This window comes from Abrus precatorius, unplaced genomic scaffold, assembly GCF_003935025.1.
Source record: "Abrus precatorius isolate BTA unplaced genomic scaffold, Abrus_2018 Scaffold7, whole genome shotgun sequence".
Lineage (NCBI taxonomy): Eukaryota > Viridiplantae > Streptophyta > Magnoliopsida > Fabales > Fabaceae > Abrus > Abrus precatorius.
This window is the reverse complement of record NW_020874417.1, coordinates 354,943-370,730: the sequence shown is the minus strand read 5'-3', so window position 1 is coordinate 370,730 and position 15,788 is coordinate 354,943. Positions and strand designations below refer to the sequence as shown.

At 33.1% G+C, this 15,788-nt stretch overlaps 3 protein-coding genes across 5 annotated transcripts; 2 read left to right on the top strand and 1 right to left on the bottom strand.

Annotated features, from left to right (window-relative positions):
• Positions 1-3,532: 3,532 nt before the first annotated feature.
• LOC113872294 (probable protein phosphatase 2C 49) lies at positions 3,533-6,282 on the top strand. The gene is made up of 4 exons (XM_027509737.1): positions 3,533-3,925; positions 4,607-4,804; positions 4,884-5,119; positions 5,408-6,282. The coding sequence occupies exons 1-4, from the start codon at positions 3,746-3,748 to the stop codon at positions 5,982-5,984; spliced, it is 1,191 nt and encodes a 396-aa protein (XP_027365538.1). The 5' UTR covers positions 3,533-3,745; the 3' UTR covers positions 5,985-6,282.
• Positions 6,283-6,381: 99 nt separating this feature from the next.
• Positions 6,382-11,071, bottom strand: LOC113872295. Of its 3 annotated transcripts, none has more exons than XM_027509738.1 (7): positions 10,748-11,071; positions 10,211-10,310; positions 9,574-9,669; positions 9,435-9,487; positions 7,361-7,409; positions 6,869-6,916; positions 6,382-6,669 (listed from the first exon to the last, which is right to left on the bottom strand). In XM_027509738.1, exons 1-7 carry the CDS (start codon positions 10,984-10,986, stop codon positions 6,595-6,597), a joined length of 660 nt encoding a protein of 219 aa, XP_027365539.1. In that variant the 5' UTR covers positions 10,987-11,071; the 3' UTR covers positions 6,382-6,594. The 3 variants fall into 3 exon arrangements, with proteins under 3 accessions (XP_027365539.1, XP_027365540.1, XP_027365541.1); XM_027509739.1 differs by having other exon boundaries at positions 9,435-9,492; positions 9,579-9,669; XM_027509740.1 differs by lacking the exons at positions 6,382-6,669; positions 6,869-6,916; positions 7,361-7,409 and adding an exon at positions 9,082-9,362.
• Positions 11,072-12,289: 1,218 nt separating this feature from the next.
• Positions 12,290-15,754, top strand: LOC113873770. Its single transcript, XM_027512076.1, has 8 exons — positions 12,290-12,594; positions 14,080-14,113; positions 14,252-14,488; positions 14,776-14,865; positions 15,114-15,179; positions 15,271-15,362; positions 15,457-15,504; positions 15,596-15,754. The coding sequence occupies exons 1-8, from the start codon at positions 12,290-12,292 to the stop codon at positions 15,711-15,713; spliced, it is 990 nt and encodes a 329-aa protein (XP_027367877.1). The 3' UTR covers positions 15,714-15,754.
• The last annotated feature ends 34 nt before the right edge of the window (positions 15,755-15,788 follow it).

The following is a 15,788-nucleotide window of genomic DNA, read 5'->3' as shown; positions in this document are numbered from 1 at the left end:
AATATTTTTAGAAATAAAATTTACACAAAGTTTACTCTAAAGGATTAAATTATTTTTTTTGCGTGATACTTATATATTTATAGTTTATACATATCAATAAATTCACAACACTTTACTAATGCTAATTAGTGAAAGGGAAAAATATAAATAAGTTAATTTATTTAGGTGTTAAATTGTACATAATAATATTTTTAAAAATTATAAGTAAATAAGGTGTTATTTTCAAAATCAAAGTATATATTTATTCTATAGAAAACAAAAATTGTAAAATAAAATGAATGATGTGATAAAAAAAAGTATTTAAAAAGTTTAAAATGTGTATAAGAAAAAATGTTTATACAATTTAAATTAAAGTTGATTGTATTTTTCATAAGTTTATTTAGAGTTGTTAAAACAATGATATAATTCAACCCAGTTCATTAAATTAAAAACTTATTTGACATTTTTGCATATATGAAAGATTTATTTATTGATAGCACTGATCACAAATTTGGAAAACAATTAAATGAACATTTGGTTTGCCGGGTGTTATGAAAGGTAATTAAAAAAGGATAAGATGAGGATGTTGGCATGTTATGTTAACCAGTAGCTGGCCACCACCTATTTTCATACTCCCAAGATATTTGTGAAAAGCAGGAATATTGTACCTACTTCACTTCCCTGTCTCTCTTACGCCACCCACCTCTATTCCTTTCCTTTTCTCTACAACCATCTATGTTTGTTTATGTCTTGTAATTATATGCCAAGGAAACAACAAAGACGTGAGAAAAATATTAGAATTTTACTACAATAGTGACTAATTACTATATACTAAGTACAAAGCTACGATGGACCACCAAAAAGTAATCAAAATTGGTATAGGGTAGTATTTTAGATAAACAAAAAAGTTCACTTAGCTCTAATATTGCATTCCATTTGGTATACGTGTGTTGATTTTGAGGGTTACGGTTCAATTCAGATAACCCACAGAACAAAATTATCTTGAAATCATTAAGAATGACATATAGTTACGCAAGATAAACAGTGGATTTGGCAAGCTCAAGCCTTTGCAGTGTTAATGCCTGTTTGGCTAACGTTTTTTATTTTTATTGCAAATTGAGTGATTGGGAAAATTATCAATAAGCACAGATAAAATTTAGAAGATTTAGAACGTGAGACCAATCAATTTTTTTAGTTTGGATTTTAAAACATCATTAGCGAATGCAAATCATTACTTTTTTTTTTTTTTTTTTTATGTTGAGACATCTTTGATTCTTGTGATACGAGATGCTTAATTATTTTTAAATATTCAAGTTTTCAAAAGTTATTCTTAATCTTTGTATATATTTTAAAACATGTTAAACTTTTATAAATATATATCTAATGTAAAAGTTATAACTATTACTATTAAAATAAATTTAGAGTTTATCTATTTAAATGTGAACGTTTGAGAATATTCTTCTCAATGTTTCACTGGGCCATCAAATGATGAGAGGAGTACTGAGATGATTGAATTATTATACAGTTGTGGTACTTAATTTTAATATTTAATTTTTATAAGATTATTTTTTTTAAATGTAAAATATTTTAATATATTTTTATTAAAATTCAATCTAGAATGCTCAGAAAATAAGAGCTACGTTATTTTAGGTACCAATAGTTAGTAAAATAAAATGGAATAAAGTGAAATATAATAATTTTCCCATTTGATTGTTTATATAACATTATAATGAAGTAGAAATAAATATTGATTCCACAATATCTTCCTAGATTAGTAAGAAAAGTGTTGCTAAGAATTCAAATACTAAAATTTAAAATCATTTCAGTTTGCCAATCCAAAGACAATGTAGGAAGGTGTTGCTAAGAATAAAAGAAATCACAAGGCATAGCAACAAGTCAAACAAATGATTACTGCTTAAATACTTGTTCTTTTGTGAACTTAAGTAATTAAACTCAATTAATTAACTTTAACTCAATATTTATCCTTATTCCTAATTGTTTACTACATGTAAGATTGAAACTGCGAAGAGATTTTTTATCAGATGATCTCCACATGGATAATTATACGTTAATCTATCAAACTAAAGAGAGTAGTTAATAAGTAAAATTCTCTTCAAAATTTGAACTCTTAGCATTATTTAAATGCAGTTTAACACGTAATGCATATTTAATAAATTATTTGACAAATTTAATACTTAATGATCCGTTTAGGATAGTATTCTTAAACTATTTAAAAGTTTGTCAAGATTGTGGGCACTAGCTAGACGTAAAAATATGCTTAATCAACAAATGAAAAGCATGAATGAGGCGCTGTAAAAGTATAAGATAGTGGGTTAGCAAGTTGGGCCACCAAACTTACTTTTTCTACTCATACTTTTAATATTTTTTCCCCTTTAAAGTTGTGTGTAGCATAGTGGGCAAAGCTGCATCGTGAATCTTTGTTTCAGTCGTTTTATTATTTGCCAGTTGCCATCTCTCTTTAACAAAATGGTATGCGACACGTAGCTAGTTCATGGCCTAAAGGGAACTAGGCTCTTCCTAATTCAGGAAAATATATAATTATTAAGCTTCCTAATATTGATATGGCTATTGCATGCTGTCATAAAAGATCTCTGCAAGCTTAAAGAACTTGCGTGTTTTCGTTTTAATCTCCTTTTGGCATAGCAACTCCAAGATTTTATGAGATGCACGTATATATGCATTAAAGTTTATGTGCCAAATTATGCTAAAATACGTGAAATACTAAATTACTGTGCTTTTAAATCAAATATCTTATTTATTGAAAAATATTTTAACACTTGAGACCCACAATTCTTTTATTTGTGTATCATTTTATATACTTTTAACTAATCAACCTGCGGTTTATTCTCATCTCCAACAATATGCCAAACGCTAATTAATTGTCCAGCTATCCAACTAGATTTTCACGGTGGAAATAGCTGTTTTAATTCAACACCAAGCTTTATTTTCTTCACATTCCTTTATAAATGTATGTGGGAACCTCCCTTCATCGATATTATTGTTATTATTATTCATTTTCAATATATTTTTAGAAGGAAAATAGGGTCCACAATATTAAATAAAAAGTAACTATAGAAAGCTTAATTTAAACTTTGGAAGTTTACTGCAGAAATGAAAAAAGATTTGAAGATATAGAAAGGGCGATGGTGAAACAAAGATGCCATACATCACAAACGCGTCAACAAGTATGAACAAGAGAAGACAGTTAAAATCCTTGGTCGGCGAAAACTGAACTTCCCATGTTACCCCTGTCCCAACTGTAACCAACCACCAAGTCAAACCTGACAGCTTTTACGTGTAAGGGTGTTTCCGTCTTTTCATGGAAGCAACCCTCCAACACTTCAAAGGTCACACGTCAACCCGCAAACACAGTCACGTGTCGGTGAAGCGAAGCCTCAACGCGTGCGGGGCAAACGCTTCCTTGGAATCCTATGGTGGCAAAAAGTGCACGTGTCCGTAACTCAAACAAGTTTACCGGCAGCCGCCGGATCCCATCGGAACCACTTATATTGAGTTTCAACACCAGTATTGCAGAAGTTTTCGATCACCAATCCCAACAGAAACCGCGAGAAAATTCCCCAGAAACCTCAACAGAAAATAAGAAAAATAAAACAGTTGAAAATCAAATCTTTTTGGAATCTTGCACAGCATTCAGCTTGGCACAACGTTGGATTTCGTCGTTTCAATAAGTTTCCGTGAGAGAAGAAGAAGAGGGTAAGATTAGAGGAAGAAGCAGCATAGAAACATGGTGGCTGAAGCAGAGATTGTGTGTCAACAGAACGTGGGTGTGTTGGATGTGAAGTATTTTCCGAATAAAGGAAGCGATATTCACGAGATCGCAGATGCAGATGCCATCTCGCCTCCGAGTTTTGACCGAGTTCGTGCTTCTGAATCAGTCTCCGCTGAGTTACTCACTTCACAACAGGTTAGTTTTTCAGACACCCTTTCTATATTTTTTTTTGTGATTCTGTGTTTTTCTGATGTTAGGATGACATAGATGGTCATAGAGCATGATGGGTTTCTTTCTATTCGCTTGTTCAATTATGTGAGTTCTTTGGTTTCTCTTTCTCGGATCAAGGTCCCTACATAAAATGATAAAACAAAAAAAAAATTGGATTAGGAGTCAGCATATATATATTGAGCTTAGGTGAAGATTTCTGAATTGTGTTAATTTCGTTTAGGTTGCTTCACAGCGTTTTACTTGTTCAATTTAAGAACATATGTTTTGTTTAATCGCTTATTTATGGTGATCCTAGTCGTATGTTAGCAACTATTAGGGAATCTCTCTCTGATCACTTGAAATTCATTCTCTTGGTAGAGATGGATTTGTCTGGGATGGGTTTCACTGTAGTTGGTAACTAGAAGGATAACATTGCTGCTCGCCAACGTTTCTTGCAGATCAAATCCTCAACGAAGATACTCGTAATTTTGCATTAGATTTTTGAAATTGTGATTTTGATTTGATTGTTAGCTTGTGGCCATATTGGTTTAGAGCATCATTGTTTCTATATGATGAACAACTTATGCAAAATATGTAACATCTAGTCTAGTCCTTAGATACTCTGATTCTCATTTTACTGATACGCATATGATTATTTTTGTGTAGGATGTTAGGTCTGCAGAAAGAATCTCGGATGCAGCTCTTGAATCTGCGATTTTGCAATTTATCCCTTGCATCCGTTCTGGTAGTTTTGCTGACATTGGGCCGCGGAGATACATGGAAGATGAACATATAAGGATAGACGACTTGTCGTCTCACCTTGGATCACTATACAACTTTCCCACACCAAGTGCCTTTTATGGGGTAATCAACTTTTCATGTTTGTCTCTTGATTTTGTTTAATCTTATTCTATATTTTATTGAGCTTTGGCAAATCTCTCAGGTGTTTGATGGTCACGGAGGACCGGAAGCTGCTGCTTACATAAGAAAAAATGTGATAAAATTCTTCTTTGAGGATGTCAGTTTCCCACAGACATCTGAAGTTAATAACGTATTTTTACAAGAGGTAGAGGATTCCCTCAGAAAGGCATTTCTTTTGGCTGACTCAGCTTTGGCTGATGATTGCGGTGTGAATACTTCATCAGGCACCACGGCTCTTACTGCTTTGATATTTGGAAGGTATATAGTTGCCTACTAGCATATATTAATCTATTTTATTTGATATAATAAAATGTGCAGTTTTTTTTTTCCTCAATCAAACCCTATCTATTACATGATTGAGGTGCTCTCTGTCACTGGTTAAGATTTATGGTCCTTCTAAACTTGTATTCCTATCTCTGAACCAGTAAATATTGGGAAAGATTCTGCACTGGTTACAATCTCTAATGTATTGGATATTGTTGGCGTGAAGGAGATGGCATGCCTTCTATATTTGCTTTGCTGATTTCTTTTATATGCTGCTTTCAGGCTTCTAATGGTGGCCAATGCTGGCGACTGCCGAGCAGTTCTATGTCGCAAAGGAGAGGCTATTGACATGTCTCAAGATCACAGACCTATTTATCCGGCAGAGCGGAGGCGAGTTGAAGAATTGGGTGGCTTCATAGACGATGGTTATCTTAATGGAGTTTTATCGGTTACTCGAGCACTCGGTGACTGGGACATGAAGTTACCTAAGGGTGCCCCCTCACCTTTGATTGCAGAGCCTGAGTTACGGCAAGTGATTCTAACAGAGGAAGATGAATTCCTCATCATAGGATGTGATGGCATCTGGGATGTGATGTCAAGTCAGCATGCAGTTAGCCTGGTTCGCCGTGGCCTGAGGCGGCATGATGATCCTGAGAAATGTGCCCGGGACCTGGTTATGGAAGCATTGCGCCTCAACACATTTGACAATCTAACGGTGATCATTGTATGCTTCTCTTCCCTTGATCACAGCGAGCCAGAGCCATCGCCACCACGCCTGCGGAATTTGAGATGCTGTAGCCTCTCTGCAGAGGCTCTTTGTAGCTTGAGGAGCTTGTTGGAAGGCAGTGCTAGCAACTGATGTATATACAGTTCATCAAATAAAGTGTTGTTTTTGAGATTTATATCTACTGTTTTTGGCTGCTTCAGTTTAGACATTGGAAAAAGCAGGCATCATTTTTTCACGTAGTCGGTTGATGTACATAGTCCGGTTTAGAGGATGGTGGCGGTGTATATATGTACTGTTGTTACGCTATTATTTTGTACTATAGTCAATTTTTGTTTCAATTATGACCGCCACATTCATGTCAGATTCTTGTGTGTCAATAAAATTGTTTTGAATATCTTAGTTTCTATTGTATTATCTTTATTGCTGCTTGTGAAAGATAATAAGATACGTGTGATTTAGACTTGAAATAAATCCGCAGAAGGGGTAAAGGGTTTAAGAACAGCTCTTTTGCATTACGTCTGATGGGTGTTTATTTTGCATTAAGACCCTGAGTTCCATAAAAGGTATACATAATTAACACTTAAAAATGGGATATCCATCCATGTAACCAAGACTGGATGAAAAGTAATTCAAGTAATGTTTAGACAAAAAGTAAGATCGCCATTAAAAAGGTCAGGTATGTTCAATTTTAGAAATGGAGTCCTGCTCTAAAAATCAGGACAATCATTAAAAAATCAGAGGTTTAGTAGCTTTTGGCGAACTTAGCAAATCTTTCCAAACCACGTTGAAGTAAACCTTCAAGAAAAGGTTGAAGTGCCTGCAAATTATATATCATGGGAGAAAAACATCAGAAAAGGTACAAAGCAGTATCACAGGTGAGTGTGTTCACATACAGAATCTATTATAACTGGGTGAAAAGCTGAGAAAAACGACCAAACAAGGAAAACGTTTTCCCCCGTGTTTTTTTTTCAACTTAGGCTATTAAAAACTTTGCATTTTTAGGCCAAATTACTCACCGATGCCACTGGAGCTAAAAGTTGTGGAACCTCATATGAGACTGTCAGCTGTAACGGACAAAATGCAGTAGTTAGTGCTTGACTAAGGACCAACTGAGGTGGAAAGATGTACAAAAAATGCTATCTATTATGACTTTCAAGTTCTCTAATTTTCTTGTTAGAAGTTGAATGCGTGGAAAAAAAGAAGGGACCAATAGGAAAATTATACATTGGATCCATACACGTGGTGCCCCACCTAGTCGTTTACTGGACTGATAGGAATAGGCAATTAGTTGGACCAATAGGAACATGTAGCTAGTTTGAAACATCGAGCCTTACAATTTGATATAGGTGTCCCCAAATTTAAAGCATAGGATCAAAGTTTGAAAATCAGCAAATACCCATATAAGCTACATTGCTAGATGAAATTTGTACACAGCTGTATAAGAAAGAATGAATTGTTATGAATATAATACAGGTAAAACACGCAAAAAAATGTATAATAGGTCTTACTTCTACTACGCATGATGAAGGACCTTTTGGATAGAACCGCACAGCACCTCTGCCACATGAGAAATCAAGCTATTAAAAGTCTTAAAAATACTGAACTAATGCATCCATGCAACCTAGTCATTTTAGAAGTCATGCCTTTCAATTTTGTTTAATAACACAAAAGGAGATTAGACTAAGACAAGTGCTGATGGAACCTATGGTTCCAGTGTGAATGCAGAAAAGGATGTGACAATGGATCAGCAACAAAAATATAGAAGGTTTGTTCTAGAAGGAATAAGAGTGGTCCAGGATTTAGTTAGCTTAGGTGCAGATGGCTAGCATTTTGGACAAAAGATTCACGTGATGTAAGTGGGTATTTAGGAGGCTGGTCTGCAGGGCAGAGAATAATTTCTCCAAGGAGATAGGCTCTGCCATAGGCTGTTTCTGTGAAAGCTTTCTTTTAATTCAATAATACTAGTCTAAAACCGAGTTCTGTGGATTCCAACCAAGTGCTAACCTTGGTTTATGTAGTAAATGTTTTTTAGCCACCGATTACATGATTTAACACGAGACAGCTAGGAAGTTCTTTAATCATTGAAGCATTGCATTTGACATACATTTTGACAGTCCCAGACAGATTGCCACTGCACAGGTATAGATTTATTTATCTACTATCTTAATGCAGAAATATTACATAACTCAGATGAAGGAAAATGCTAACCTAATCACCACTTAGAGTGTTCCACTACTATAAAGGTTGAAGGTTCTTTTTATTCCCTTCAATTGCATGAGACTATATTATATATGGCATACAAGTGTAACGTCAGGCTCTTGGAGTTTAAACAAAATGTTTATTCCTTAGGCATGAAAGCTGGATATTGGCATCCCTTACCAGCAAAATATTACTACAAGAGCCTGCTAAGGACTAAGGTGTTAAATTCCTAGGATATATATGGGAATAAACTACTTTTAAGTTACCTTCATGGCTGAATTTAATACACAATTACTAAATCCTCAGCTTATACATAGGGGTATAATGAACTGAGCTACTCGTGTACTATTCAAACTTTAAAAATGCTTGGCTAAACTCATTTATTTAATTAAACAAACAAGTTTAAACTCGGTTATTTAATTAAGTCAAGCCCAAACTTTACATTAATTCATGAATAGCTTGCATATATATATATATATATATATAGTTAGAAAATTGTAACTCTTTTTATTGTATTTACTTGAAATTTATATATTTTTTAATATTACTATTGTGTGTGTATTATTTACCTAATTTTAAATTTCAAGAATTGTATTTTAAACAAGTGACCATAAATTTTTAAAAAAAATATATACTATTTTTATAATAAAATTTGTTATTTTTAACCTTACAATATCTTCATATAGACAAATTTATATTTTATTATCATTTTACCTTACTTTTTAACATAAAAATATTCATTAAGTACTAAATTAATAAAAAAATTATTCAAAACTTGTAAAAAAATAAATTATAAATTAGATAATGAGCAAAGCTTAACTTCAAAATTAATTAAGTCAAATTCAAGTTTTAAATCTGATATGTTTAAATAAATGAGCCAAGCTTAAACGATACTCTTTTTTTTGTCACAAGTAAAACTTGAGTTTTAAATACTCTGGCAATTAAGCATAAGCTAAGTGTTACTTAATGCTACGTTTAGGAAACAAAACAAAACACAGAAGAGGAGGCATGGAAATAATATCATGCATGTATCACATTTTCATGTCAAAATTTACTGTCATTTCCCCTCCCCTCCACTCCTATCTTCTTCTAGCAAAGGTCGATGGTACAAATAAGAATTTGTTGATTCTTTTAATTTTCTAAATCACTACAGCACATCAAGTATATCAAGTTCACCTCCGGCATCATCAAGTATATCAAACTATAATAACACTTGGATAATTTATTATGATATAAAGGGCAGTCAATAAGGAAATGTGTATCTGAACTTCTGCAGTCTTACATGTCAAATATCTCCACAATGTTGAACTACTAAAACTTCCCCAATAAAATTCAATCAAAATCATTTGATATTCACTACTCAGAAATGACCTCGTAATTTACCTGTTTGGAAGACCTTCCATAGATCGCCAGTGGATTTTCTGATTAGGAATGGGCTGCAAGAAGGTGATATAACATGAATATGAATTGTAAAGAACATTTATTGAAAAGAACTTAATAGTATTAGATTGGGGATCTTTTCCTGCATATTACGAGCAAGCCAAGAGAATTCAATATCACGACCAAATGCCTTATACTTCAAGGACCATCGTGACAGTTCAGGTTTTTCTGGCAATATCTGTGAAATGAGTCCAACATTTGTATAAAATCAAAATGCATAACAAAAATCATTTCTAGATTATTTGAATGAAAGTTGCAGCGTTTAAATATCTGTGCAGCAACATTTGGATCCAAAGCAAGAACACCTAGATGCTGATCCTAAAGTCACATCATCCTCCCTTAGCAACAAGGTAGAGGAGACCATAGATTTCAGTCAAACAAGCTAAACGCTTGATTTAGCATTAGCAAAGAAATGCAAGCAAAAGCTATATTTTCTAGACAATATGACAAGGCCTTGTAATTTATTACATTCCATAATATACTGAGATTTTTTACGGTACTAAGAATAACACAAGTACATGTTATAAGTTATGTGAACAACTCAGTATTAGCTAACATGAATAGAGATATTTCCTCATCAATGTAGTTAATTTTATGTCATGATTCAATAAGCTAGAGGATTTGGCTTTTTTTTTTCCCTTTTTTTTAACAGTGCCCGATAATGGTAATTAAGAAAAATGATCCTTAGAATAAGTGGGTGAGAAGGAAAGCACGCACACCTTAACAGAGGAAATAAAGGGCATCCATTTTGGGATGGCTTCACGATCAGAGTAACAAGTATAGGCAACAGAGACGGGCACATCAATCTCCATCTTAACCCTGAAATTGGCAATATTGTTTTCTTATTTAAAGCTGGAAGCTGTGAATGGGTGGCCTGAAGAACCCAAACACAAGCTCTAAAACCGATACCAATTGCAAAGTGTACAACGTTAATAACACGGCATTGTCGTCTACCGATTAAACCAACAGCTTGTTTTATAATTAAAACACCATCAAGAGCCAGGGTTTCAAAAGAAATCATACAGTCATGCATGGCTTACAAGGGAAATATGAAATGAATCATAGACAATGTCAAATTCTCACTAAATCGGTGTCATAGCAACTGAGATAGCATCAATAAGAGTTGTTGTATTCACCAACCAATGAATTTAATTAATCTAAAAACTAAAATCGATGGCGAGAAATAGTTGGCAACAAGATGGAAAATAGAAAAGCGAATAGAAATTGCAAGTGAGAAGGGAAAGGAAAAGAGATACGTGCAATCCTGCCACTCCATGACGGGGGAGAAGCGCTTGAAGCCATGGAAGGTTGAGGTTCGCTTAGAAGAACTAGTGTGAATGTGAGAGAACCTCAAGTGGAGGAGATTGGAGGATAGTGGAGTAGCCGGGAAGTTTGTGGCGGCAAATGCGGTTCTACTTCTACTTCTACTTCTACTTCTAGTTTTAGTTGTTGTTGAAATAGAGCCTACCACAGTTGCAGTTGCAGTTGCAGACATGCTCTAATCTTTCAGAATTCCCACCTCTCTCTCTCTCTCAGTGACAATATTGTCGTGATAATTTGTCAAGTGAATCACAGAATAATCGGCATCGCACCGTTCATACCCACTCAATTTCGTTTCATAAATTTCATTTTAGGCTTCACAATCTTGGGCTTTGTAGTCTTCTATATGCTATTACGGCCCATACCCATGTTAAATTTAGTTCATCTGCTGTTCCCAAAAAAACATAGAAAAATGATTGAGTGATGGACGAGTATGATTAAGATTATATTTAAGCCGTATACGACTGAATTGGTCCAAGACATTCAATATATTGACATAAACAGCATTTTAAAAGTAGGTGAATAATTAAGGGTCTATTTGATAAAAATAATTGACAAGTTAGTTAAAAAATAAAATTTATCAAACTAATTTATTGAATTAAAAGTATTTAATAAGATAAATTGAATTAATAAATACAAACTGGAATAATATATTTATGATTTTTTTATTCAAATATTTATTATATATGCTGATAGATAGTTTTTCAAATATTTAAAATTTATGAGAATTAAAACTGATATTTTTTTCTAGAATAAAAAATTAAATTTAAACTTATTTACATAAAATAAATAGTATAAAAATTTATAGATAATAATTTTTTAGTTAAAATCACATGATATTATGAGATTTAATATATTGATAATGTTAAATATTATAATTTTTAATTAAAAATATTATTTATTTATAGAAGTATACTCATGTTTCTTAAATATGCCAGGAAAAAAAAAACAAAAGAGAAGAAAAGTAGTGACCGAACTTCTAAACTACAAGTTTTCCTTTCCATTGGTGCATAATATGCCATATTTAAAATACCTTTTTTAAAATTTTTTAATCAGGCTTCAAATCTTATACCATTATTATTTTCATTTAAATTTTCATACATATAGCCAAGAATCAAATTCATGTTAACATAATTAAAGAACAAAGCTATCAACTAATTATGCTGACTTTTATCGGTTGAGAAATTGAAAATAATGCTAAAAACAGTTGGGAACTATAATATTACTTATCATAATTTAAACCAAGGCTGAAAGATGGGAAACCTGACAGTCAAACTAGAAAGTCAAAACAACCAGCACCCCATGCAAATTTTTTTAAAAATCCATCATTGATTGGTACTACTGATTAAGTGTATAATCTATAATTACCAAAACAACTATAAGAAACAAGATCTTCATTTACTGGGTTTGCACTCTCATACTTTATACATGAAAGAAGGCACTGTACTATAGGGGTTAAGGTTGAAGAAGCAACAATGATGGCATTGGAGGTAGAGTGGTACGACTTGGTGTGTTTAGCCATTGTTGGTGGGGCCTTGATAGGTGCCTTATGGGTGCTATGGAAGAATGAAGGAACCTCTCAAATGGATGAGACCCTTCTGGTGGGTGGAGCATACAATGGAGTGGTGAATGTGAGCACCTCACAGTTATGGAGCAGCTGTTGCCATGGAGTGCACCCTTTGTGGCTCTTGGCCACTCGTTTCCTTTCCTTTGCGATCATGGCACTCTTATTACCAATTGATCTTCTTGCCTACGATGCTACCATCTTTGTTTACTATACAGAGTACCATCTTTCCTTCCAATTCATGCTCTTCAATTTCAAGTTTATTGTTGATATTTTGATGTGCCTTCAATTTTACATAAACAATTTCTTTGATTAAAGTTACAAATGATAAGGATTCTTTTTCAATAAACTATGGACTTACTTGATTATGTTTAAATTTTCATTTTTTTTAAAAAAAATTGTAAAATAAATTTTAACAAATGATTTTAAAAGATAAAAGTTGTTTACTAACATTAATTTAAAACACAATTTTAGAAGTAAATTTTTTTCTCATTTTTCAAATCAAAGAACGAAGATACTAAAAAAATGTTTTAATTTTCAAAAAAAAATTCTGTCTTTGTTATTTTTTTAGAATAATTGTTCAAAAAAAGTATAATCAAACATTTTTTTTTTTCATTTTCAAAAATTAAAAACCATTTTTAATTTTTATATTCGGTTTTACAGAATTAGCTTTGAAAAGGTCAATGCCAATTTAAAAGCAATAAATGTTTACACTTTAAAATCAATCTTATCATGATATTTAAGCAAACTCAAAGTTTGTCTTTAGTTTAACTTATTTTAAAAAATAATAATTTATTTTTATTATATTTAAAAATTTGGTTTAAAAATTATTATTTAAATTTAAAATATTCTAAACAAACTAAAAAAATCAATTATTTTAATTTAGAAAGGTAAAAAAAATGGTATTGTTTGGAAGCATTAAAAAATTAATTGTCTAAATTACCTCATAAAATAATTAATTTAATCTTAACTAAATTAATAACATTTTATCTGTAAAAAATAATATACTCTTTAATATAATATTATAATTTCATTAATATTAAAATAAAGTTATTTAACCTGTGAAGCAATTTAAGCAAACTTTAAAAAAGTAGATGGAAACAGTTCCTTTGGGTCAACGGTTTCCTCTGGTCTTTGAGCGCAGTGCCTGAGCACGCCCTCTTCCTCCATCATCTCTTGAGAATTTGTCTCGTCTTCTACAATTCCACCTTCATCAACCCAACCCACAACCCGTTCATTTGTAGTAAGGGATATCTGAAAGAAAAGCCTTTGACCTTGTTCTTTAATGTCAGACAGTGACGGCGCCAAGTACTGGCTTCGATGGCAAGTACCTGTTTGTGCCGTTATCCTCATTGTCTCTGTTATAATAGCCTTGATTCAAATTGTAAAGGCCAAAGCAAAGCCTTTGTGTTACAATCACTTGTGGGTTCCCTGTTGGAGAAACCTCAACACATTGTGGCTTTTCTTATATAGAGCTTTCGTATTTCTTTGCTTGGCTCGCATTCAGTTTGATATTTTTGCCTTGGATGGACCTTTTTCTTTCTATTTTTATACCCAGTAAGATCATTTTTTAAGAGCTAGTATGATTATCATATCTTACGATTATGTAATTTAAGGAATTAATCAAATTACCTGTTAAAGGAACAAGCTTGATTTTCGTTCGATGACCATGGAGACCGTTTGATCGTTTTCATATATTTGCAGGTGGACTTTCACATTAGTTATGGTATATTTTGCGGTATGTCAAGCACCACCATCTCAAATATTCTGATTTAGGATCTAAGATGCATAGGAAAATCGTTGTGTTCTAGAGAAACAGTTATTATTTTATCTGATCGCCATCAACTTGTGCATTTGTAATGCTTTTTGAATGCAGTTGGGGACTATAGTATCTGCATACGGATGTTGGCAGCTTTTAAACAAACCTCCACTTGAAAATGGGGAAATGGCTGAGTTTCTGAGAAGGGATTCGGAAGAGAGTACGTCTACAAACACTATGGTCTATAAAGAGAAAGAAACCAAAGGTTCCATCAAGTTTCAAAGCCAGTATGTTGAAGAGGACTTTAATCAAAGGGCTGGATTCTGGGGTTACCTCATGCAAATTACCTATCAGGTTGGTCTAGTGTGTTGTTTTATCTGGGGTTACTGATGATATCCACACCACATTGCATGAAATATGCCATATGAGTTGTCCCTCAGGTTTATGTATCCTTTTTTGGGCCCTTATATGTAAGCAACTGCTTTCACTTAGTTCATTTATCTAAGGGCTTAGTTTGTATGAAATACAATTCACAAGAATCAAGCCTGAAGGATTTCTTTCTTTTTTTTCCTTCTTCCTTAATTTTGTTTTTTTTAAAGTTGTCGTCAATATTCTAATTGAACTGATTATGCATTTAACAGACTAGTGCTGGGGCTGTCGTCCTAACAGACGTTGTGTTTTGGTGTGTAATTGTCCCATTCTTATCAATTTCTCATTTCGAGCTAAACATGGTGAGATTTGCTACTCCTAAACCTTATTTTTAAATACCTTTCCCTCTAAATTGATTGGCTCATAAGTGGCACGATGATGATTTTTTTCTAATATTTGTGTATTCCATTTCCGCTTATGTTCGTTCTTCTCATATCACTCAAAGAAAACCTTAGTAGTCTGCCTCTCTGGATGACCAATCGATTATATAATATTTGATCTTTGGAAGTAATGATACCATCATTGATTTATTTTGGTGTGCACTTGGCAGTTAATGGGTTGCATGCATACCTTGAACGCAGTTTTTCTTCTTTTGGACACACTGTTAAATAATCTTGTAAGTAACACACGCACAACTAAATCCAACTAAGCACCGATTTAAGAACATCTAGCTTATGATTTCAATTTGCCTTATTTTTCTTTTTCAGCCCTTTCCTTGGTTTAGAGTCGCATATTTTGTGCTATGGAGTTGTGGGTACATAATTTTCCAATGGGTCATCCACGCATGTGGTTTTACATGGTAAGATGTAACTGTATTTTCATAGTTTTAGCATTATTAGCTTAACGCTTTCTTCATCACCAATAACAAAGATCTCGTCTTCTTCTTCTAACAGGTGGCCATACCCATTTCTCGAGCTTAATACCCCGTGGGCTCCCCTTTGGTAAAATACTATAACACTAAAATGTACTCTTTTCTTCAATTCTTGGTTTCTACACCAAAAGCTTATTTTCACAAATTCATTTGCTCTACAGGTATTTCTGCTTGGCAATAATTCACATACCCTGCTACGGCATGTATTCATTAATAGTGAAAGCCAAAAATACGATTCTTCCCCAACTCTTCCCTCGTGCATTTTTGAGGTCATACTAGTTTGATTGTCATAGGGAATTGCAGAAATATAGGAGTTGTTTATTCACATATCTTGATAAACAAAAATGCGCGTCC

Coding starts and splice junctions, on each gene's coding strand:
- LOC113873770 (XM_027512076.1), top strand. CDS start 12,290: ATGGCATTGGAGGTAGAGTGGTACGACTTGGTGTGTTTAGCCATTGTT. Junction 12,595..14,079: donor ATCTTTGTTTACTATACAGA/GTACCATCTTTC, acceptor ATATATTTGCAG/GTGGACTTTCACATTAGTTA. Junction 15,363..15,456: donor CACGCATGTGGTTTTACATG/GTAAGATGTAAC, acceptor TTCTTCTAACAG/GTGGCCATACCCATTTCTCG.
- LOC113872294 (XM_027509737.1), top strand. CDS start 3,746: ATGGTGGCTGAAGCAGAGATTGTGTGTCAACAGAACGTGGGTGTGTTG. Junction 4,805..4,883: donor CACCAAGTGCCTTTTATGGG/GTAATCAACTTT, acceptor CAAATCTCTCAG/GTGTTTGATGGTCACGGAGG. Junction 5,120..5,407: donor ACTGCTTTGATATTTGGAAG/GTATATAGTTGC, acceptor TGCTGCTTTCAG/GCTTCTAATGGTGGCCAATG.
- LOC113872295 (XM_027509738.1), bottom strand. CDS start 10,986: ATGTCTGCAACTGCAACTGCAACTGTGGTAGGCTCTATTTCAACAACA. Junction 7,410..9,434: donor ATGGAAGGTCTTCCAAACAG/GTAAATTACGAG, acceptor CTCATGTGGCAG/AGGTGCTGTGCGGTTCTATC. Junction 6,670..6,868: donor TTTTAGCTCCAGTGGCATCG/GTGAGTAATTTG, acceptor TATAATTTGCAG/GCACTTCAACCTTTTCTTGA.